Source organism: Setaria viridis, chromosome 1 (genome assembly GCF_005286985.2).
Source record: "Setaria viridis chromosome 1, Setaria_viridis_v4.0, whole genome shotgun sequence".
In the NCBI taxonomy this organism is placed as follows: Eukaryota; Viridiplantae; Streptophyta; class Magnoliopsida; order Poales; family Poaceae; genus Setaria; species Setaria viridis.
Genome location: NC_048263.2, coordinates 24,532,148 through 24,557,471, shown reverse-complemented (window position 1 = coordinate 24,557,471; position 25,324 = coordinate 24,532,148). Strand labels below are relative to the sequence as shown.

At 46.4% G+C, this 25,324-nt stretch overlaps 1 protein-coding gene and 1 pseudogene across 1 annotated transcript; both read left to right on the top strand.

Annotated features, from left to right (window-relative positions):
- Positions 1–531: 531 nt before the first annotated feature.
- Positions 532–6,734, top strand: LOC117840737 (uncharacterized protein At2g33490). Its single transcript, XM_034721262.2, has 11 exons — positions 532–958; positions 2,333–2,405; positions 2,503–2,580; positions 2,928–2,989; positions 3,192–3,260; positions 3,596–3,624; positions 3,707–3,914; positions 4,003–4,236; positions 4,769–4,822; positions 4,933–5,851; positions 6,402–6,734. Exons 1-11 carry the CDS (start codon positions 581–583, stop codon positions 6,410–6,412), a joined length of 2,115 nt encoding a protein of 704 aa, XP_034577153.2. The 5' UTR covers positions 532–580; the 3' UTR covers positions 6,413–6,734.
- Positions 6,735–7,828: 1,094 nt separating this feature from the next.
- On the top strand, positions 7,829–25,320 carry LOC140221639 (uncharacterized; annotated as a pseudogene).
- Positions 25,321–25,324: the final 4 nt, after the last annotated feature.

Sequence of the window (25,324 nt, the reverse complement as noted above, 5' to 3'; positions counted from 1 at the left end):
GTTGGTTTGAATAAAAATAACTTTTTACCGGCACAGTGGCATGGATTGTGTGGGCATTTGCCCATATATCTGTCTCGATCACGGTCAAAAAGTTGTCACGGTAAATGGCCATGCCACTATCTTTTGCAATTGCAAAAAGTTGTTGGTGACAGCGAGACGGCTTGAACGGTCTCACGCATTATATTACCGAGCAACAACAGAGCAAGCTGGGCGTCTCACCAGGACAAATGAACTTTTACATTACGGAGAAAAGGAGGCAGAGAACATAGGTTTCATGCATGGATGTACAATGGGTTAGCTCAGTTGCTCCAGGTCCTAGCTGGTAATCTCCGACCAGCCAAGTGGGCCCAGCGGCCTTCCTCTGCCGTAGGTTACCTCCTAGTAGATGGACAGATATCATGTCCCATCACTCACATCGTCACATGAGACGAGTTTTTCTTTGTCTAAAGGAGGGGTAAAATTACCTTTTTGAAATGGAGAACCAGCCTGCCAGATCAGAGCACTGGCTGAAATTCGGAGCAACCTGTTGCAGTCGCAGCCTCTTCCACCTCTCCTCTCTCTCCCGCGCGATTCCACTGGCATGGTCAACCGTGCGCATGGGGCCCACCCTGCTTCTCCATTAGCGATTATTATAAGTAGTGCGAGGCGCAATTACTCTCTCTCCGGCTTCCTCCTCCATTTCCATTTCTCCCTTCTCTCCCAAGTGGCCGGCTATTTTTGGCTCTCCGTAATCCAAACTCCAAGGCAACGGGTAGCGTCACCGGTCACCGTTGATTGCGAGGAGGCTCGAGATAGAGAGACGGAAACAACGAGGGCGCGGAGGAATCGCGCGTGGCGTCGGGAGGGGATGAAGTCGCCATTGCGGAGGCTGCGGGGCTTCGGCCACAACCACCCCAAGGAGCGCAGGGGGCACCAGCCGCCGCCGGCCAAGCTCGACGAGCTCGTCTGCGCCGCCCAGGTCCGTATCTACCTGCGCCTTGCCCCTCTTTCTTCTGGCTCTGCTCCTGGGTGATCTTTGGCCTTTGGGATATGATTTTCGTGGCCCGTGATGAATCCGGAGCCAAAATTGGATCTCGGGAGGGATCGTCCCCTGGATTTTTCTCCTTTTTCGGTTTTAGCAGCCTAATTTTCGTGCGGTTTTCCGGGTGGAGTGTGTTGTTCATTTCTTGGTTGGTGTCAGTTTCCGATCATTGGTTAGGTGGGGAATGATCAAACTTCCAAACGATGGAATTCCCATTATTCGGTCATTCAGCGCAACTGATCAAATTTCCTTTTAATTGAAATTGTCTTTGTGTGAAAATTAGAATTTTTACCAAAGAATTGCCAACGTTTGTTCATTGGTTCATGGCCATACCTCCACAATTTAATTTCATTTTTCATAAATTAGGAGTACTTCTTAATGGGCAAATACCACGGGACAGTATCCTAGTTTGTAGACGGAGAAAAATTATACAAACAGTATTGGCTTCAAAATATCGTGGGCAAATTTTTTAAAGAAAAAACATAATGTCGCTTAAATTTATATTCTCTTCAATTCAAGTAGGAGTTTTTTTTTTCAAGTCAAAGTATCTTTTGGGTAAGGTAGTTGTTAGGTTCTAATCCATGAAAAAGACTTGCAACCCCTTTACGTGTCTGCTCGGCATCACCTTGGCGTTTTGGGGCTCTGTTCTTGCTGGTCAAAGTCTTCAGAAGGAAACGTCCATCAGAGAAAGCTGCTATAAAAAATGTCAGCCATCCGACGTGATCTTGACTGGACAAGACACGTTAGATCAATGGAGACGGCAGCCTGTACTTCGGTACCAGCAAGAGTCTTTCCGTCCGTCGTATGAACGCTTGTTCTGCAACACGACGCATTCCGTTCCAGATACCGCGTGATGTGGGATGCTCGGACGCTACGCTGTTTGGACTAATGATGCCATCTAAGAAAAGCGTGTTTCTGTCTTTCTGAGGCAGACATGCAGTGTTTTGACAATTTTCTGAAAATCTCCCCTGCTGAGCTATCTTTTTCAATAATACAAAGCATGTCAGATCATACAAATATAACAGTGGAGAAGTAGTCCCAAAATGCTTTATTTGTGAAATAGCTACTGTAGTGCCATAATGCAGGATTTCATCAAGTATTTGTCGAATGACAATGGCACCAGGCACTTGTTTACTCTGATGTTAACCATACCTTAGACTTCTCTAACTGTGGCAACCTGCCACACTGCTAGGACATGTCCAATTTATTCAGAGTATGCAGTTAAATTATAAAGGAGACCAAGAATAAAACAGTCATCCTTTCGGTAATATTGCCTTATTGACTGAAGTTTGGTTCTCAACTTCTTTCCAGGAGGTGGAAGACATGAGAAACTGCTATGATGGCTTGATTTCAGCTGCAGCCGCGACAACAAATAGTGTATATGGTACCTGACGGTCTTACTTAAGATATTGAATTGCTTGCAAATACTCAGTTGTGTAGTGTCCCCATGTTTCTAACTGAGAGCTTGTTTGTCTATGCAGAGTTTTCGGAGGCTCTCGAGGAACTTGGAGGTTGCTTTCTCGCGAAAACTGCACTCAACGGTGATGATGATGATAGTGGTAAGAACATCCAAATTTTGATGTAACACATAGTAAACCACGTTGTTCTGCTAGAGGCATCTTTTAGAATCACAACACGCTAAACTATTATGGAAATTTACTGAATAAATCATAGCGACTTCAACTTTTGACACTTCCTCCATATAAAACTAGACTAGTGGATCTTTCCTAAAATATAACCTAGGATGATAATGCCATTTTATAAGAGTACTATTTGGCATCTTTGGACCAAAATAATTAGATCTTTATGCAGTTGATTTTTTTATGCTTCTGGTACAACTTTGGTAGTGTCTAGTTTTTCTTAGAAAAAACAACTTAGTGGTATATTAATTTTCTCTTGCCTGCAGGTAGAGTGCTGATGATGCTGGGAAAGGTCCAATTTGAATTGCAAAAATTTGTTGATACTTACGTAAGTTCCTTTTGCTATTTTTATTTTTTACTCAGATAATTACACTCAGTGATATAATCGACGAGGCCACTTCCAGCCTCTGCCAGAAGCAAACAGCTGAAAATTTAAAATAAAACAAACAATACAAGCAATATCATGCCTTTTTTAACTGTCTTACTGCCTTAGAATTTGTGACCCTGACATGCTTACATTGGTTATCCAGCGCTCAAATATCATTCATACAATCACAACCCCATCAGAGTCTCTTCTCAAGGAGCTACAAACTGTAGAGGTTAGATCTATGATGCCTATAAATTTGTACAATTATGTATTCTGATTGGAAATGCAGATACTAGCTGCTTGTTACCAAATTTCTATTATGATTTAGAAGATTGTTGATCATGAATTTGTTTGGAAATATTTTATGTCAGTAAGAAGGGGATGCCCCCTGTGTTTGAAGAGAGGATTGCTCTGAGAATTTTTGGACTTTGATCAACTTGATAACAAAGAACATAGGATCCGAAAATTCATTTGGAATCCCCATCCAAATATGCCCTTAGTTTACTTCATTTTTTTTCTGTAAGATCCTGACACACTGTACATTCTGTTTTATTTGACAACATGTAGGAAATGAAGCAGCAATGCGACATGAAAAGGTTCAAATACAACTCAAATCAACTTTTTTCTCATTTACGATTGATACTTCTCTTACCAATATTTTTTTTCCTTTCATCACAGAGATGCATATGAAGCTATGAGGACATCCTATAGGGAAAAGGGAAAGTCAAGGCATTCCAAAATTGAATCATGTTCTGCAGAGCAACTGCAAAGTTCTTTTGCCGAGTACCAAGAAGATGCAGCACTGTTCATATTTCGCTTAAAATCATTGAGGCAAGGGCAGTTCCATAGTCTTTTAACACAGGCTTCTCGCCATCATGCCGCTCAGGTAGGTTTACTCTTTCTCTGGCTTTCAAATTGGCCCTGTGATTGGGTGACACATAACCTAACTATCCTACTGTTCTTTCGACTTTTAGTTAAGCTTTTTCAGGAGAGGGTTGAAGTGTCTTGAAGCACTCGATCCTCATGTAAAAGCAATAGCTGAGAAACAGCACATTGACTACCAGTTCAGTGGTCTTGAGGATGATGCATCTGACAACGGCGATTACAGCTCTGAACAGGATGGTTGCAGTGACGATGAAGACCTTAGTTTTGACTATGAAATAAATGACAAGGATCAAGATTTTCTTGCTTCAAGAGGTTCAATGGATGTAAGTTCTATGGTTCATATTTTGGTTTGCTTTTTATGTAACTAGGTGCCTCTGTCCTTCAAGTGCCTAACAATTAATGTTGTCCACACTTGGTTTCACAGAATAAATACCCTGTAATTAAGCATTATTTGTATAGCATTTGAGGTAGATTTGACTCCAGTTCCACAGTTTTCTGTTTGAGCTGATTAGAAGAACAAATATGGCCTCAAAGGCTAGTTTAAAAAAGAGTTGCACGTTATTCATGGGTTCACCACTGCTAGATGAAATGTGGTTAGCGTGTGATAATGCAATTTAATGAATGATTGATATATGAGGTTCAGCCTATTAATTTAGCTTCTAGTTTTATCAGTTTTATTTTCTACTTCATAAAATAAACAGTATGGCTGTTGCTGTATTTTTTTCCTGATCTTTTTCTTGATACTACACTTCTCTCTTACATTCTTGTGTTTAAATTTTATCTGTACAATGGAGAATTAATGTCAATGATCTGCATTGTCTTTTTTTAATTATTTACTGTAATTTTTGTGCACAGTTGGATAAAAGAGATGTGACGAATTCCCCACAGCCAATAAAAGAAAGCAAGCAGGTACAATTAGACTCGGTGTAGAGAATATTAGGATTTCTTGATACTTAACTTATAAATCAAATCGGGGGCATATTCTTAAGATAATAATATTGCTGTCCTCTTATATGCAGGAAGAGGTCAAACAAAACAAGGGAGATATTATAACTCCACAAGTGAAGCCTGAGTTTAACACACATTCAGCACCAATTTTTGCGGGCAATTTACCAGATCCTTCTGAGAGGTTTTGGCAAATGAAGCCATCTTCAGCCAAACATTCGTACAAACTCCCAACCCCAGTTGATGACAAAACCCCCAGAACAGTAGGTGCTCACAGATCACATCATTCGCAACAGTTTGAAAGTAAACCTCATGTGGCAACGAATCTGTGGCATTCATCTCCATTGTTTAGGCCGAGTGGCCATGTGAAAATGCCATCAAGTACTGAGGGGATGTCGACGTTCTCCCAATCAGTTTCTGATTACAAGAAGATGAAGAGGGAATCTTGGTCTGGTCCAATTCCAAGCAAACCAGGGTTAAGCAAGCCATCTTCTCTGAACGATCGCAGGTCACCCATGGCACAACATGTGATGCCAGGAAACCCTCAAAGTCATTCTCGGCAGACATCATCTGTGTCCCCAAAAGTTTCCCCCAAGATGTTGCGGCATTCAACAAAATCACCAAAGATCAGCGAACTTCATGAGCTTCCTAGGCCTCCAGCCAATGTGGAGTCCCTCAGACCTTCTGGCTTGGTCGGTTACTCTGGTCCTCTGGTATCAAAACGTCAGACTCAAATTCCTGCAGCACCAGCCCGTGCATCGCCGACGGCATCACAAAGCCCCTCGCCACTTCCACTACCACCTGCTACCCTCACTCGCAGCTATTCCATACCCTCAAATAGCCAGAGGATACCCATCATCACTGTGAACAGATTGTTGGAGGCTAGAAATAGCAGAGATGGCAGTGATATTTCTTCCCCGCCACTAACTCCTTTGTCACTGACTGATTTGTCCCAGCAGCAAGCAGCAAAAACAAGTAGCACAAGGATGAAGGGTAAGTAATTACTGACAGATGATGGATTCCCATCGCTTTTTGTTTCTAACTCTCTTGTTTGCTTCAATTCAAAGTTCAGTTCCAATTTTTAGCAATTTGGACCGCACGGAAGTTGTTCCTGGAATTTATGCCTGATATTGGTTATTCATCATTGTTTCCAAGATTGACATGCATGGGCAACTTTAAGTTGTTTTTGAACTTTGTGTTGTGGAAGCAGCGGTACCTTTTTGGGAACAACAAAAACTGTGAAACTTTATTCGTCAAAATTAATTGTTGTGTTCTTTCACTAAAAATATCATAAAACAGATTTAACATACAAATTGGAAGATTAAGTATAATTGAAGAATGATGCTACAAAATACCATTGGGTTACAATGATGCTAGGCTTTTACTTTTGAATAATGGAACTATTGGAGTATTAATGACTAGGCTATTTGCATGAATTTGAGCATGTGCTACTGTGCCAAAGAATATGGATCTTAGCTGTGCAGTTCCTTGCAGATGATCTTTTTGTGATGAACCATCTAATAATCTCCTCCTTTCTTTGCAGGAACCTTGTGACACATACCAGCTAAATGCAGACTGATCTTAGACGATTTTGTATGTAAGTAGGGATGTATTGTAGGTTCATATTCATGATATTCTTTCATTCTACTGTCAGAGTTGCAATTGAAAAGGGCGGAAAAGTAATGTACTTTGATCACGTAATGCAAGATCATTGAACCTCCGGTTCAGTTTTCTGCACTAGTTGTCAGATGAAAGGGCTGCTTTCTTACTTTTTTTTAGATTACGGGAATTCAGTCCAGATAAATGTATGAGTGAAGTGAAATGAAAATTCTGTACGAAATATGATGCATGCTGATAAAATATGCTGCCCTTTCCATTCTGTGTCAACAAAAAGGGTCTACAACATCATCTCTCACGCTCATTTACTCCAGCTGTTTTTTTTTTACGAAGTCTACATGACGAGGGACATCAAACCTAGCCAAATGCGGCTACGGATAATCTTGACTGTTAGGCGGTATGCCGGTTCTGTTTCCCTTTTCTCCTTTCTTCTCCCTCATCCCTTCTACAGTGAATCTCACCCATGTTCATCCCTCGATCTCTTCGTTTTCCATAGATCCTTGTGCACCACTTAGTTTCTTCATGTTCCCAACTATCCCAAACCGGGATATTTAATTAATTGCCACCGTTAGAAATGGCACACCTTTGAAAATCACTCTTAGAATTTCGTCTACATTTTTACCACCGAAGAGAAGATTTTGTTACACATTCGCCATTTTTTGCATTTGTGGAGCGCCATGTCACGCATACACGCTGGACGGGGGCACGCGAAAAGACCCGGCTTTCTCTGGACTTATCCTTTAGACTGCCCGACCGCCTGTCCCCGTCCCGACTGAGCCAGACCATCCATTCACCACCTGCTCGAACCGTAGCTGGACCCCGACAGCGACGGCGACGCCGGTGTCGGCTTCGACGGCGATGGTGACGGATTGAAGGTAATTGCTCCACGCTTGCTCCAAGAATGGTGTTCTCCTAGATGTGGGGTTCTAGATTCCCTTGAGCTCCCCTGATTTGCTTTATTTCATCGTTGTAGGGAGGTATTCTAGTAGATGTGAGGTTCTTGCATTGATTGAACATGGAGCCTAGCGAATGCCCTCCATGGTAAGCGCGCTTGAAGTCGCTGCACCGCATATTCATGTCTCTAGGGTCAAATTGTTTCATTGTTTATGATTATGTCAGGATTGATCCTGGCAATGCTTTTAGAAAATGGTTAATGTGAAAAATTTAAGTCAATTTTGGAGTACTCTGGTGCTTTAGATATGGCTGAGCAATGGCATGATATGTGGATTGATAGATATAGTGGGTACAATCTTGATTCATTTGTTACTGAAATGGCGAGTAAGATCATTTGGGATCCTAGTCAGACACTTGTTGTGTGGGTTGTTGATAGTGATAGTAGTTCTCAGTGGAAGATCAGAAGGAATGAGCATTTTGAGAAGATGATTAGGTCCAGGTTTCATGACAGGTTGGCTAATGTGTTAGTGCAAGTAGTTCAAAAGGGCTATCAGCAGGAGGAACAAGATTGTGAAACTAGAGATGGATCTATGGCCAGTTCAGGTGTCACCAGCCAAGCACAACCAGTACCTAATGTTGCTCAAGGCTTAGGTGAGATATTTAGTTATAATGCAGAGGCAGAGCAGACATGTCATGAAAATTTGGCACCTGAGATTGTGGATTGGGACTCTCTGGTTATCCTCCCTGAGCCTGATCAAGATGGTGAAGCAACTGTACTGGCTGATGAAGATAGAGTGTTTGAGGCTATGGGTTTCAAAGATGTAGATGAGAGAGCAGAACAGACAACAAGAATAGAAATTCCCATTCCAGAAGAAATGGAAGAGGACATGAGAGATTCAAGCTGTACTATGGATGACAGTGATCCTATTGAACCTGTTATGGATCGGGATAGGGATAATCCAAAAATGTCTATTGGCATAATGTATCCTTCTATGGTTGAATTTAGACTAGTAGTTAATTAGCATGCCATTGTGAATGAATTTGAGCTAGGCACTGAGAAGTCTGACAAGTCCAGGTTCAGGGGCTTTTGCTTACAAGTCTAGGTTCAGGGGTTTTTGCAAGGCTACTGCATGCCCTTAGATTATTAGGGCTAAGACACAATTGGATGGTTGTGTCAGGGTACACCTACTAACTATTTCATGTTATATTTATGCAATTTATTACAGTTAGGCAGTTACATCTGAGCTTCATGTTAGACTAACTACTGTAATGTTTGTTTGCATTACTGCAGGTTCAAATAAATAAGTATCTTCATCAGTGTGCTTCAACAAGTAGAGTGTTGGGAAGAATGGCAAACCAGGCTTGGGTTGCTGAGAGAGCTATCCCTTTACTGAAGAGGAAGCTTGGGATGGGTGCTAAAGAACTAAAGGAGGAACTGGAGGACAAGTATAAGATTCAGACTCAGTTTGAAACTGTATGGTATGGTAGACAGAGGGCAACAGATAAAATTTTTGGGAAATGGGTTGACAATTTTGACTGGTTGTACAGGTTTAAGGCTGAGGTTGAAATGAGAAGTCCTAGCAGTGTTGTTGAGATAGATTATATAAAAATTGGTGACAATAAGCATTTTAGTAGATTTTTTTTGCTTCCAAGGGTAGCATAGATGGTTTCTTAGGTGGCTGCAGGCCTTACATTGGTATTGACTCCACTGCACTAAATGGAATGTGGAATGGTCACATGCTTGCAGCCTTAGCTCTTGATGGTCACAATTGGATGTTTTCATTAGCATGGTTTCTTTGATTCAAAAACCAAAGAGAATTGGATTTGGTTCATGGAGCAACTAAGGAAAGCTATTAGTGTTCTTCCAAGGTTAGCAGTATGCACAGATGCCTGCAAAGGATTAGAAGTTGCAATCAAAACTGTATTTCCATGTGCAGAATACAGGGAATGCTTCAATCATCTTATGGAGAACATGAAGAAGAATTTCACAGGAGAAGTTTATGCATCAGACATGTGGCCTGCAGCTAGAGCATACTCACAAGAAAAGCATAAGTATTTCCTAGACAATGTTTTTGCAACCAGCCCTGATGTAGAGAAATGGCTGGAAGACCATCACAACCTTTTGTGGGCTAGATCAAAGTTCTCACCAGATGTTGTTAGAGTATATTTGGTAGTTGTAGATATACTTATTGTAGACTGCCATATGTATCCGGGGAAGCCTTGTCCCCCAAGTCTTGTTGTTCGTGCTAAAAGTAAGCTGATTGACCCTCAACATTGGACACACGACCCGGGAGAATCTGCTTAGCTCCTGTTCGGGTGATCGCCCTGGTGTGGTTCGCGCGGTATACCAGCCAATCTAACATGTTGATTGGCAAGGAAGAAAACGTGTCAAATTCCAGGGGTTCCGATCGGCTAAAGTTCTGATCTCGAGGAGCGTATCAGTGAATCGGCCGATTTGCTATAAAAAGATAATCGGCTATAATACAACTGACAATCACGTAGCGATTGTAAAGAAAACTACTAGAGTAAACTAGACAAAGCTACGAAAATAACACTTGAAACAGATCTAATCGGCTATGTGGTAGTAATGAACAAAAATAACAATAGCAAAGCCGACAATTCAAATCTCAAGCTGGATAACTGGTGATAAAACTAGAACAACAGATAAAACCTATAATTCTAGTAAATATCGATAACTGGTGAATAAATCTAAACGAAACGACAGCGATGCGCCCGAAGTTAAAGCTTAGATATTACTCGATAAATGGAACTTACAGAATCGGCCGGAGATCGTTTCGATGCAGCCCTGCCAACCCGTACGAACTCGTGAAAGAAGAAAAGTATTGGCGAAGTCGCCGACTTAAAGGTAAGTATGAGGAAATAGTAGATTGTTGTATTGATTGATGTGTTCTTTTACAAATCCCTAACGATGGCTATTTATAGCCTGTTACAACTAATTTCTTAACCGACTAGGATCTATCTCTAATTTTAAACGAAAATGAATATTTATAAACACAACTCGTATCGGAGTTGGTTACTATACTCCCGCGGGCCAATCTCTATCTTCTTCCTCTGATCCACTTTAAGCCCATATTGGCCCAATCGCTCCAGCCTTCCAATCTGTCGCATCAGCCAGTCTTCTCTTTCCTTGACGCCGATTTCATACGTGTCGAAATCTGGCGTCAACACATGCCCTCCAGTTTCGGAGTAAAACATAGCTTTGACTTCAAAATTCCTTTTCAACTTCTCCTCCGAAACAAACGCATTAAAAATATCCTTCCGTTTCGCGGTCTCCTGCCTGGTGATTGCAATCCTTTCGAAACGGGCGCCTGAGACAACCACTCCCCCGAAATTCGTGTAGATGGCGCAGTAAAAATCCTGCCTTTACCCCTTCTCGAATGGTCTTTAAATACTGGCATGCCCGCACTTCTTCTTGACAAGCCAGTAACTTCCTTTCTTGGCGCACTAGTTTCCATCTTCTTCCGGCGCCCTTTTGGTTTCCAACCACACCTTCCGGTGACCTCCTTCTCATCCGCATTCCGCTTCATCTTCCCAATTGTGGCACCATCAACAACCCCTCCAGCAACAGAAACCCCGGCGGCAGCTCTAATGGCGGCGGCAGCAGCTCCATCGGTGGCGGCAACAGCTCCATCGGCGACAGAGGTTCCACCGGCGGCCTCGGCGGCGGTAGCTCCACCAGCAGCCCCGTCAGCGACGATGACTTTCATCCCGGAGGTATTCACCCGGAACTTTTCTTTTCACCTTTACCGCCCAGGCATTTGTTTTAGATCCATTCTTAGTTCTTCCCTTTTTACCTTTTTTAGGTGGTTAGACACCAAATCACCATTCGCCTTTCCGAAGCCCCCGGCCTCATCTATCTAGGTCCTATGGGGAATCCAGACCCAACCAATCTGATAAACTTAGAAACTCACATAATCCCATTTAAGCAATCCCTAATGGAATTGGATCAGTGGTCAGGCACCTTTAGATCTTGGCCGAATGAAACCTCCAGTTGGAAAGAATGGTACCAACGGATAGCCAATTCCAAGAGAGTTCAATGGGACGAACGAAAAATCAGCCAATGCATCAATCTCTCTCTGTCTCAAATGGAGAGAAATGAACCCTTGGTGATGGCGGCCTCCTATTTCTGGTCCGACGCCCTCAATGCTTTCCTTTTCGGTCATGAGCCTATGACCCCCACTTTGGCCGATGTTGTAATGTTGACCAGCCTTGACATTTCTTCTCCCGATACCCCCTTCCATTATTTGGTCAAGCCAACCCATCGGCTGGAGACAAAAGCAATCGGCGGGTGGAAGGGGTTCATTAAGAACAACATGAATGAAGACCGGGGCTGTTTCAGAGAAAGAATACGCGGCCTTCCTGATGATGTGGTTGGAGAAACATCTTTTCTGTGGCAGGGCAGTCGGTCTGTCTTCCAACACACAAGCTTTGGCCAAAGCATTATCAAGAGGAGCCTCTGTCCCCCTCGGGAAAGATCTGCTGGGATCGGCCTATGACATGCTGCACCAAATCGGTGTCAAACTATCCAAGGGAGAGCCGATTGGAAACCCAGGTGGCCCCTGGTGGTTCATCAATCTCTGGCTCAACTTGTATATGAGCAAGATCTCTCAGCATCGGGTGGAGCACATGACCTTCCCCAACATTGAATCGGAAGAAAACCCCACCGTACGGCGTCGATGCACCTCTTTCGGCGAAGCAGCATCAGTCTTCCCTGGTTGCCAGTTGACCGCCACCAAAGTAGCCGAGTACTTCAGATGTTTCTACAACGGCTTCAGTAAGGAAACCACCAGTTGGTACCCATATCAGAGGACAGAGTGAGCTCCCCTTCTGTTACGATTCGACGTCCAACACCTTTAATAATGATCTTATGGACGTCTTGATTAAATCGGGGATCTTACCAGCGAATTTTTTCTCGGGGAAGGATGCCCCTACTTATGAATTTTATAACCCATCAGTTGCGGCACGGCAGTTCGGCCTAGGTCAGCTGCCGATTCGAGTCTATTTCGTCGGTCGCGTGAAATTCCGAGATAGGCTCACCAAGGGTCTCGACTACAGTCGGCTGTGTGACCGAGTGCCTGATTCCAGCACCATCGATCTGAACAACTGGATAGTAGCTCCTTTTGCTGTCCAACCATTCAAATTATGGTGGGCAGAATGGAAGCAACATCTGTTTTGTGTATCTCCCGCGACATATTGCAATGATCTAGATCCTGAGAACATCGACCCGAGTGCAGAGGTACTGCTTTTCCTTCAGCCGGTTCTAATGTTATTTTCCTTCTTATGCTACAAATTTGTCGCTAACTCTTGCTTTCTTTTATAGTCCGGGAGTCAACTCCCCCTAAAACGCAGCCGGAGTGGCAGGCCGATAGAGAACCGTTACCCGTATACGGAATTCCCACTCATCGGCCACCACACCCCATCCATTGATGATATCACCACCAGCCGATTAAAGCAAACGCCGAAGAAAACTGTCAAGAAGACAAGCCGCCGAGTGCATGCTCGCACGGAATCGGCCGTTCAATCTGCGACGGCATCAGCGAAAACTTTGGCTGCGCCGATCCTCCCGGTCATTGAGGAGGTTGATCCCCAAGCTGCTACAGAAGCTGGAGCGGCCACCACATCACTGGTATTAGAAGCAATTCAGGTAACCTTGTGTTCACATTCTCCTGAGTATTCTTCCTATACTGACTTCTTCTTTACATTAGGCTGCCCAAAATGCCCCGGTGCCTCCGCAGCAATTGCCAACGCCCCAAGCAGAAATCGGAGCACCAGTAAATCCTCCCACTGAGGTAAAGAATCCCTTCACTCAATTTTTTAATACTTAACCAAAAGCTTGACTGATTCTGATGCAGGCTACCCTTGGTACATCAATTGTACCTTCTCAATAGCCATCGACCAAGGAAACCTCAGAGGTACGGCAATCACCACATGTCATCAGATCTAAACACTTGTATTATACTCATAAGAACTTGCTCCTCGTACCTTTCCAGGAGGCCGGTCCAAGCAGGACGCCAATAATCATTGAGTCCTCCTCTTCTGATGAGCCGGTCGCACCAGCTCCTGAACCAAGGGCGGCACTCCCGTTGACGCAAACAGAAGAAATCCGCTTCAAAGAGGTAAGAGACTTGTTACCCGAATCGGCCGATTTTCCTATTACCGTCGGCTAATCGATGCTTATCATTTTACTTTCCTGCAGGAACAAGATACTCCCAATAACAGTCTCTTCTCCTTCGCGGTCGCACTTTCTGATGACGAGGAGGTTGCTTCACGTCAGGTCACTCTGAGCTCAATCCCTGATGGCGTCCGCACCAAACTTGAGAGCATATGGACCCTCCTTCAAGAAGACATCGGTCGATTGGTGGAGGACGCTTCGCCAATTCGGCAGCTCTTCAGTGATATCAGTGGCTGAGTCCCAGAAGAGGCGGAAGAAGCCTTGGTGCCAGTCGCATACATTGAATCAATGCGGATCCCAGTGTTCAGGGCTTTGAGTCACATGGCCGATCGCGCCAAGCTAGCTAAAGCTCATGAGGAGGAAGACTCTTACAAGCATCGAGCCCAAGACATACATCACCGGATCAACTTTCTTGAAAGTTCCCACCCGGGTATTGTTGGTGCTATAGATCGCCTCAAGCGCCGAAGGGCGGAGCTCGCCAAGGAGATGGAGCAGGTGACCAAGGACATAGCCGTTGAAGAGAAGAGACTCCAAGACCTTTCCTCTGTCATCACTGAACTAAAGCAAGAGAGACAAAACCTAGCCCACGAAGCAATCAGACTCCATCTCCATATGCCAGAAGTCCCAGGATCAGCCGATGACGACCAGCGGATATTAGACTCGGCCGATCAAGTTAGGCAACGAGCGATTGCGGCCATTAATGCCCTCCTTGGATGAACTGTAAAAGTGTTGGCCGCTCCATAAAAACATTAAAGTCTTTTGACCGTTTGATGCATGAATCCAACTCTGATGCGTCCTTCGTGGCGGACTTTCATTTATTACCCCTTTTACTCCGATGAGATGCATCTTACCAAACTCTTGCCCCTTTTCTTTCTATAAATACGAGATCTCGTATTACTTCCCAAGTCATTCGCCTCGCTCGTCCTCTTCTCGTCCAGTAGTTCATACCATCGGACTGTTCACCAAGATGTATTCCTCGTCTTCTTCCTTCTCCTCCGCCTCCGTCAACCAGGTACTGGATCCTTCCTTCGCCCTCCATTCCCTGATTCGACATTTTGATCAGTCTGACATCGAGAGGTTGCTTGTCAATTTTCAGCCGAGACGCCTTAGTCCCGAACTGGAACGAGCAATCGAGATCATGCACTCCGATGAATTGTTGTCGCAGGAGGACAAGGACTTGATCAGAGCCCATCGCGAAGAACTCAGGGACCACGTCCCCGCTGAACGGCGGATCTGGGACCACATCGACGCCAACTACTACAGGCGGCCACCAATCGAAAGGAGTCATCCACTCCCTCGCCCAATCACCCTTGAAGACGCCTCAGTTGGAACGTCTCAACCACCGCTAGATCAGAGCCATCCTCTTCCGTGCCAAGTTGAGGCTGAAGCCACGATGAAGGATCTGGAGGAAAGGAGCACCTGCCTCTTGATAGAATTAAGTCGGGTAGAGAGGGAACTAAAGAAAAAGCGTGGTTAATAGATGTGTTGGTACTTTTGTTCTAAGGGCGACTTGTACCATGTCGCCCGTGTACCCCATTGTTCACACTGAACAATAAATCGGCCAACTTGAACGAATGTTTTGTTCTCAAGGCGATTTCATCTTTGCATCGGCTATAAGATCTAATAGGAACTGGCCGTGCCATCTTGATACTCTTCGTAACTTAGTTATGCGTCGACCCATATACTAGGATAATATCTCTTTAGGTACCTCCCGTTCAAGGCCCTTGTGAATTCTTCTCCTTTGATCGTCTCCAGTATGTATGCGTTTCCCAGAGCGCATCAGCCGATTTTATACGACCCTTCCCAAGTGGGCGACCATTTACCAAACTTGGGATCCTTGGATCCTATCGGCAGCACTAACTTCCATACCAAATCCCCTTGGGAGAATTGCTTGACTTTAACCTTCTTGTCGTACCACCTGGCCACCCTCTTTTTATTCTCTTCAATGCTGATCAGAGCCCTCAACCGTTGACCTGCCAAGTCATCGAGCTCTCCTTTCATGAGGTGGGAATAGTCGTCGGCCGTCAACTGGTCTTGAAGCGATGTGCATCTTGACCCTATCCTTAATTCTCAAGGCAACACTACCTCGTGACCATACACCAATTGATAAAGAGATATTTTAGTTGCCCCGTGGCAGGCCATCATGTAAGCCCATAAAGCCTCGTTCAGACATAAGTGCCACTTCTTAGGTTGTATCTCAATCTTCCTCTTGATCAACTTAATTATCCCCTTATTGGATGATTCAGCTTGGCCGTTAGCTTGAGCATAATATGGAGAAGAATTCAGTAACTTGATTCCCATATCAGCAGTGAACTCCTCGAATTCTCCCGAAGTGAACATCGTCCCTTGGTCGGTTGTGATAGTTTGAGGAATACCGAAACGATAAACAATGTGGTCCCTTACGCGACCATAGCGGTCGATGTCACAGCCTTCAATGGGATTGCCTCCACCCATTTGGTAAAGTAGTCAGTGGCTACCAATATGAATTTGTGCCCCTTACTTGATGGAGGATAAATCTGTCCGATGAGGTCTATTCCCCAACCCCTGAATGGCCATGGCTTGATTATTGGATTCATAGCCGATGCCGGCGCACGTTGTACGTTGCCAAACTTCTGACAGTCTTGACAACCTTTATAATATTTCAAGCATTCTTCGAGTATCGTCGGCCAATAATATCCGTTATTCCTAATCATCCACTTCATTTTATGAGCTGATTGGTGAGCTCCGCACATGCCTTCGTGGATTTCTCCCATTAGGATCTTTGCTTCTTCTGTCCCCAGGCATTTAAGCAGAACTCCATCAATCGTTTAGTAAAACAAATCATCATCAAGTAGCACATACTTTGTGGCTTGAAAACGTACTCGCCGATCCACTTTCTTGGATAGATCCCTTAAGTAATCAGCGATCTCCTTTCGCCAATCGTCGGCTGCGAGTTCCAGAATCATGGCGCTCTGAATTGGCCGATACCCGGATGTGTGTTGGGCGAGCCTATTAGCCTCTTCATTATAATCTCTGGGAATATGCTTAATAACTGCAGTCTTGAACTCTTTTAAAAGTTGGAGATAATCTCTGTGGTAAATCCGCAGGACATCATCTTTACATTCTGATCTTCCCGTTAGCTGGTCTACGATGAGCATGGAATCCCCAAAAATTTCCACAGTGTCGGCTTTGATCTCTCTCAATAATTGAATGCCTTTTAGGACAGCTCGGTACTCCGCCTAATTATTGGTCGCGGAAGCTTCTATCAGCAGAGAGAAATCATAGCTTGCCCTCCGAGGCAATATGAGAACGATGCTGATTCCTGATCCGGCACCACATGACAAACCATCAAAGAATAGAGTCCATGGAGCTGGCTCAACGACGGCGACTTCTGGTCCGCAGTGTTGGGCCACGAAATCGGCCATGACTTGGCCCTTGACAGATTTGGCCAATTCGTACCTTAGGTCAAACTCTGACAGAGCCAGGATCCACTTTCCAATTTGTCCTTTCAAAATCGGCAATGACAGCATATACTTTACCACGTCATCCTTGCATACGACTATGCACTCTGCCGATAACAGGTAGTGCCTGAGCTTGGTGCATGAGAAATAAAGACATAGGCATAGCCGCTCTACCGGGGAATATCTTGTTTCCGCGTCCAGAAGTCTTCTACTAACATAATATATTACCCGTTTCTTTCCTTCGAACTCCTGTACTAGCGCCGATCCGATGGCCCGCTCGTCAGCCGATAAGTACAATCTGAACGGCTTGTCAGCTTGTGGTGGGACCAGCACAGGTGGCGAGACTAGATATCGCTTGATGTCTTCCAGTGCTTTCCATTGTTCATCTCTCCATACAAACTCCTGGTTGGGCTTTAACTTCAATAACAGCGTGAAGGCTTGAATGCGCCCTGACAAGTTGGATATGAATCTTCTGATAAATTAACCTTGCCGATTAGGGATTGCAACTCAGTTTTGTTCTGTGCTGCCACAACCTTGTTGATGGCTGTTATGATTTTCCAGTTGACTTCTATCCCGTGCTTGTGAACCATAAATCCCAGAAACTGCCCGGCCGATACACCGAATGCGCATTTGTTTGGGTTCATTTTCAACCCATGCTTCCTCATGCATTCCAACACTTCTCGTAGATCGACTAGATGTTCTTGATGCCCTTTTGATTTGACCACGACATCGTCGATGTAGATTTCCACCAGGACGCCGATGAGTTTGTGGAAGATGTAATTCATTGCCCGTTGATATGTAGCGCCGACGTTCTTCAATCCGAAGGTCATAACTACCCACTCGAATAAACCGAGGTGGCCAGGACACCTGAAAGCCGTTTTTGAAATGTCTTCTTCGGCCATTAATATCTGAGTGTACCCAGCATTACCATCCATGAAACTGATGACTTTATATCCTGTGGCGACATCTATCAACACATCTGCCGTTGGCATTGGATATTCATCCATCGGCGTGGCCTGATTAAGGTTCCTGAAATCAATGCATACGCGCAGCTTTCCGTTTTTGTTGTATACGGGTACAATGTTAGAGATCCACTCGGCGTAATGGCACTGCCGAATAAATTTTGCTTCAATCAGTCTTGTAATTTTGGCCTTTATGTCAGGTAGAATTTTAGGATTGTATCGTCGTGCGGGCTGCTGATATGGCCGATATCCCGGCTTTATAGGCAACCGGTGTTCAACAATAGACCGGTCTAAACCAGGCATCTCATGATATTCCTAAGCAAAACAATCTTTAAATTCTTTCAATAAATTTGTCAATTTACACTTATATTCTGGATCCAAGTTAGCACTAATGTACGTCGGCCTCGGTCTGGTGCCATCACTTAGATCTATCATCTCTAATGAATCGGCCGACATAAACCCGTGCCCCAACTTCCCATCTTCTCGGACGAACTTATCAATCTAATCTGAATCTTCAGAGCCGACTGCTCGGATCGGCTGTAGGCCAAAATCGAACACTTTCAGGAAATCGGTGTCCCAAGTTCTTCCGGAAATGCACTTGACGTGTTCGCAGCTCCACTGTTGCGTATCGGCCGCAGCAACACTATAGGCGGAATCGGCGGTGACTATCTCGATGTTGTCACCGACCCATTGTACGAGGCATTGATGCATTGTAGACGGGACGTAGCAATTTGCGTGTATCCAATCGCGACCGAGCAACATATTGTTGGATCCTTTGCCATTAATAATAAAGAAGGTAGTGGGAAGGGTCTTATTGCCGATGGTGAGGTCGATACAAAGCGCTCCACGTGCGGGAGATACGTTGCCTTCGAAGTCCTTGAGCATCATGTCCGTCTTGGTTAGATCCTCGTCGCTTTTACCCAGCTTTTGGAACATGGCGTACGGCATGATATTGACTACAGCGCCTCCATCTACTAGTAGCCTGGTGACGGGTCGACCGTTGACGTGCCCTTTGAGGAACGGTGCCTTAAGGTGTTGTCATTTTTCATCTTCGGGTTTCTCAAAAGTGGCTGTCAACGGCTCCAAAGCCAATTGCGCCATCTGTTCCTCCATCTTTGTCGTGTCATATCGATCGGCGGGAGCCATGAACTCCATCGGCAAGATGAACACCATGCTGACGTCAGCTGCCGATTCCTGGCTGGCATCTTCCTCATTGTTGTTTCTTTTGGGGCGCCAGACTTGAGACCTATCCTTCTTTCCCACCATCTGCGTCTGCTCCTCTTCCTATTGTTCCCATTGGCGCAGGCATTGGATTCTTCGCTGTTGGGATTTGGTAAATCCGTCATTGCACCACTTGGGGTTCACCGGTTTGGCCGGCGGTCTCGCGCGTTCCCAGTCTGGTTCCCGTCCCAGGGGGTTTTCATCTGACACCCGAGCATCGGCCATCTCTTCTTACTGATCGTGTGCGCTGACTCTGCCACCTGGTTGGTCATGTTGGTCAGATCTGCCCCCGGCCTATCATATTGCTCGCGTCTATCCCTTGGCCGATCATATCGGACAACTCTGCCCCCCAGCCGATCACGCACTGAAAGGCGCCGATCCTCTTGCTCGCGCCAGTTTCTACTGATTGGCTCTGATCCTCTATCCCTGGAGCGAGACCTCCTGAACGGGCAATTATTGCGATATGGACCGCTGCACTCCGGGCAATTATTGGCCGATGGCAATCTGAGGTTATTTTCCTAGCAATGGATGAAGAACGGGCATCACTAATGATCTTCGTGTCGTCGTATCATTCCTTAGTGATATCTCAAACTTTCCTGTTGCTGCTGATATTTGTCGAGCAGAAATTGGGAAGTAATAGGTCTGCGCGGCCTTTCCAATCCTTCACCCTCATCGTCAACCCGTCGCTTCCCCTTGACATCTTCCATAGAAGCCTGATTTCTGGGGTCCACAGCGCCACTCTTTTTAGCCGATTCCGACGTCAGCACCTTGGTTTGAAGCGCGTTCCTTCCCGTATCAACCATGTTAGTGGGAAAAGGATGCTGATCAATCTTCATCGGCTTTGCTGGCTTTGTCGGGACCTCGAACTTGAGCCTACCTTGCTTGATGGCCGATTGTATCTACTAACGGAAGATCTTGCACTCGTTTGTGTTGTGGGACGTGGCATTGTGCCATTTGCAATACTTCATCTTTTTCAGCTGCTCGACCGATGGGATCGTATGATAGGGTGATAGTTTGATCTGCCCGTCTTGGAGAAGTAGGTCGAAAATTTTGTCGGCCTTTGACGTGTCAAAACCGAACCCCTCTTGTTCCTTTTTCCCGAAAGGACACGATATTGGCTTCTTTCCTTTAACCCACTCTGCTAGGCTGATTTCCGCTTCCTCCTCAGATTCAGATCCCTCTAAGTACGCCACCTTCTTCTGAAAATTTCTCCGCTGATCAAAAGGGCGTACTTCTTGTCCGGCCAATCGGTGAACGATTTGACTCAGGCTCTTGAACTCCTGGGAAGCGTACTTCTCTTTGATGTGCGGCAGGAGGCCTTGGAAGGCAATACCGGCCAGCTGCGCGTCGGTCAGGACTAGGGTGTAGCACTTGTTTCTGACCTCCCTGAACCTCTGCACATAATTGGACACTGGCTCATCGCTCCTTTGCTTGAGACTGGTCCGATCTGAGAGCTTCATCTCATGGACTCCCGCGTAGAAGTATTTATGGAACTGTTTCTCCATGTCGGCCCAAGTGACTATGGAATTGGGCGGTAGCGTAGTGAACCATTGGAAAGCCGACTCGGATAGGGATGACGAGAACAAACGCACCCGTAGAGCACCTGCGCAGCCATCTCTCGACATTAGATGATGAATCTGTTTACGTGCTCCACAGTTGAAGTGTCATCTAGCCCCGAAAACTTGGTGAAGTCGGGAACTTTGTACCAATGGGAAAACGGTAGTAGATCGTAGGCAGGCGGGTATGGCGTCCTGTACGTGTAGGTTTGTACCTTCGGCTTCAACCCGAACTGATCTTGAATCACTTCCGCTATCCTTGCCATCTAGTCCACTTGCTGCTGATGAATTACTTGTTGAGGAATTGGCACATGTTGGTGGATCGGTGGTGGGATGACCGGGTGATGAATCAAGGCGTGTGGCGGATTCTGCGGTAACGTGGCCGGCTGAGCGGTTGGCATCTAGTGGCACAGCGGACCGGCCGTCTCATCATACAGTATCATCGGCGCCGCGCCTCGGAGCGTCTCAGCAGCATCTGCCCCCCCTGCCGATTTCTGACGTGGCAGGTTGATATTGTGGAACCGTCGGCCGGGCGGCTGATTGGAATGGTGCCTGGATTGGAGAGCCTCCATAGCCAACCGATTGATCCGGAACGGCCGATGTCGATGGTGCCCCCCAAGGCGCTGAGTTTGATGGCAATGATTGCATGGAGGAAACTTGAGCAGGTTGCGGCGGTGCTTGTGATTGAAACCATGGCGCACCATTGTATCCTAAATGCATTCCATGTTGAGTTGGCATCGGCTGAGGAGCCGAGTGAGATGTGTTTGGAAAGCTCCTGATTGGGGCCGTAATGGGCGGGGCGTATGCTGGCCCCTGATACCCTTGAGATACGCCATTGGCCAGGGAGCTGATGACGGCATTGTATACCGTGTTAGCCATCACCGGGGACTGATCGATGAAGGCCTGGTAGACAGACTGCTGAACCATATCGGACATCTTGCCCGAGTCTTCAGCGATGGTGATCTGGTGGGGAGTTGGGAAAGGAGCTTTCTTGACGGTCTCCCCGCTCCTGGTACGACTGAAAAGTATTGGCGAAGTCGCCGACTTGAAGGTAAAGTACGAGGAAATAGTAGATTGTTGTATTGATTGATGTGTTCTTTTACAAATCTCTAACGATGGCTATTTATAGCCTGTTACAACCAATTTCTTAACCGACTAGGATCTATCTCTAATTTTAAACGAAAACGAATATTTACAAACACAACTCGTATCGGAGTTGGTTACTATACTCCCGCGGGCCAATATCTATCTTCTTCCTCTGATCCACTTTAAGCCCATATTGGCCCAATCGCTCCAGCCTTCCAATCTGCCGCATCAGCCAGTCTTCTCCTTCCTTGACGCCGATTCCATACGTGTCGAAATCTAGCGTCAACACTTGTACTCAATATAAACCGGTAAAGGCTTCAATGCAATACTTTCTATCTATTATACCTAATTCTATTCTTCCTACATGGTATCACGAGTTTAGGGTTTTAGATCTTAGGCCAAACCTTCCGCTTCCGTACGTCCTCCCTACCTCCCGCGCGCAGCCGGCCATCCTTCACAGTGCGCATCCAGCGCGCCCCCTCGATGGCCTCCTAGCGCGCTCCCGGGGAGGTTGCCCATGACATCCGCTGGGGGCAGCGCCCACAGTCTCCGCGACGGATCCTGTTAATCCGCCGCCCTCTGTTGTCAAGCAAGATCAGATCGTGAAGAAACTCACCCGGGTGTCGTCCTCCCTCCTCGTCGCTGCCGCCTTCGGCCGCGCGCCTCTGCTCCTCGCGCCGCCGCCCTCAGCCGAGCGCCTCTGCTTCTTGCGCCTCTGCTCCTCGTGCCACCAATCTCAGCCACACGCCTCTGCTTCTCACGCCTCTGCTCCTCGCGCCACCGCCCCCGGCCGCGCGCCTCTGCTCCTCGCGTCGTCGCCCTCGGCTGCACATCCCCTGCGTCGCGCTCACTACCACCTTGCGCCACCATCCCTTGGCATGAGATTTTCTTGCTCCACTCCATCTTTTCTGCCTACATGCACCTGAAGGTTCTACATGAGATGCTCTTGCTGTATCTTATTTTTTCTTTTGCTTGATTATAGATCGGGATTGTATCACCCACCGCCCGTCGTCCTGTTGCCTCTACTTCGACACCAGCGTCGACTTCACCAGCTCCGTCCCCGTCTCCGACTATGCGGCTTGGTGAGATGGATGACGTCCTAGGGGACGCCCATGTGCACCGTTCTCCTCGCTACTTCATCCGCATGTCGACCTCCACCGGCTCATCATCGCCTCCACTGATCGGGACACCTCCGCCGACTTTGTCTATCGTCGTCTCGCCTTGCGCATACTTGATCTAATCAGCCGATGTGCGTGATTCACCCAACTCCCGTGATGTTCGTCCTCATATTGCGCACCTCTTGCCCGAGTATGGAGGGCTACCACTGCATCGCCTCTTCGGGCAGTAGTGGCCCAAACGTGGTCTCCTTCAGCGTTGCATCCTCACTGCCGCCAACCACATCAACGACCTCATCATCGACTACGAGTCGCTGCACCTTGCATGCATGGTCTTTATTAGGTTGTTCGAGTTCTTCCCCGTCTCCTTCGAGCTCCACCGCCGCGTCATCCAGATCATCAGGTCTTGCGTCAGATTGTCCGGGTCTACCTCCTCGCTTCGTCTAGCACCACCTCGTCACCAGCGTCGCAGTCTAATCTCCATCTCGTTTGTCTACTCCAGCAACCACGGGCTGCATCGGAATCTTCTACCTCGCCGTTCTTCTGCGCCTGCGACCACCTTGGAGGCCTTCTCTGCTAGTTCCTTAGATGCTAACACATGGTTGGTGCCCTCTACCTCGCATGTCTAGTATTGGCAACACTGGTGCGTGCCATCATCCCCGACCGGGCCAGCGAGCGCCCCGACCGCGCCTCCTGCTCCTCGTCGCCACCTCCTGCTCCTCCGCGCCCTATCACTCGGTCTATGACTAGGGCCATCCAGCGGTGCTCTGGGATGCCAACTCTGTCATCTACGTCAGCCTGGCTGCATCAACTTCAGCATTGAATCCCTCTCCCCCTCTACAATTGCCTCGACGCGTCACCGTCTTCGTCTTTGGTGTCTTCCTTTATGCGCCACCATTCTCTCGGCGCATCCTCATGTGCCCGCGGCTTCATGTACGGCTCCCTCGTTTTCGGCAACTTAAACTGTTACGTCGACCACGGCTACTCTATGCACGGCATCCTCGACCACGGCTACTCATCCTCCTGGTTGGCTACCTTGACATCGGCACAAAGGGCTATCATCTGCATGAGTTACTCGCCGGTGTTCTGTCTAGTCACAGCATCCGCACCACACCGACATTATCACTGCGAGGAGATGTCAGTCCATCAGCTTTTTGCCTTCGGCTTCTTCTCCAGTCTCATCATCTGCGGTGCTCCTACTGTGACTGCGGGGAATGTTAGAGTATATTTGGTAGTTGTAGATATATGTATCATAGACTGCCATATATATATCCGGGGGAGCCTTGCCCTCTAAGTCCTGTACTCAATATAAATCGTCCGAGGCCTCAATGCAATACAATCAATCTATTATATCCAATTCTATTCTTCCTACAAATATAAAGTGTGACTACATCAACAACAACTTGGCTAAGTCATGGAATGCATGGATAAAGGAGTTCAAGGACCTGCCATTGCATTGTATGGTTGATGCTATAAGGGAGAAGGGTGTGGTCATGTTTGAGAAAAGGAGAAGGATATCTAGACCTTTGCATGGAGTCATACTGTTAGCTATGATTCATCAGCTAAATGCAGCCACAAAGGGGTTAGGACACCTTAAAGTCACTAAGGGCAGACCTAAACAAACTAAGGTAACAGAGATTTACAAGGATGAGGATGTCAGAAGACATGTGGTCTGTCTAGATGAGAATAATTGCACATGTAGACAGTGGCAAGTAACAGGAAAGCCTTACCCACATGCTTTGGCTGTCATCACTACAGGGAGGCAACCAGTGTAGGACAAGTATGTGGACATGGCTTATTCAGTGCAAAGGTTCAGATAGGCATATGACATTGGATGGCCTAACATAACAGATAGGAGTCAGTGGTCACAAGTTGATAAGGGCTTCAAGCTATATCCACCAGATGCCAAGAAAAGAGGTCTGGGAAGGCAGAGAAAGAACAGGATACCTTCTTGCTTGGAGAGGTCAGGAAAGGCTACAAGGCAAACAAAATGTGATGGTTGTGGTCAACTTGGTCACAAGAAGGGGAGTTGAAGGTGTGAACTGACAGGAACCAAGAAAAGGAAGAGATCCAAGAAGACAAAGACCAAGGTTGGGAGAAAGAAATCAAAGACAACTGAGACAGTGCAGGCTACAACACCAAGGACAAGAGCAGCAGTGGCAAGGGAAGCAGCAACAAGGGAAGCAGAAGCAAGGGAAGCAGCAGCAAATAAGGAAGCAGCAGCAAGCCAAGCATCAGGTATGGAAGCAGCAAGCCAAGAAGCAGCAGGTGAACTAACAAGTCCAGCAACTACAATTGAAGCAAGTGAAGCAACAAAATCAGAACCTGAAGCTCCACCCAAGAGGTATGATCCCCATTTTACTGCATTTCCTATGTGAACAA

Excerpts from the sequence above, each read along its gene's own strand:
- LOC117840737 (XM_034721262.2), top strand. The coding sequence starts at position 581 with ATGGTCAACCGTGCGCATGGGGCCCACCCTGCTTCTCCATTAGCGATT. Across the intron at positions 2,581-2,927 it reads CGGTGATGATGATGATAGTG|GTAGAGTGCTGATGATGCTG; the intron begins GTAAGAACATCC and ends TCTTGCCTGCAG. Across the intron at positions 4,823-4,932 it reads CAATAAAAGAAAGCAAGCAG|GAAGAGGTCAAACAAAACAA; the intron begins GTACAATTAGAC and ends TCTTATATGCAG.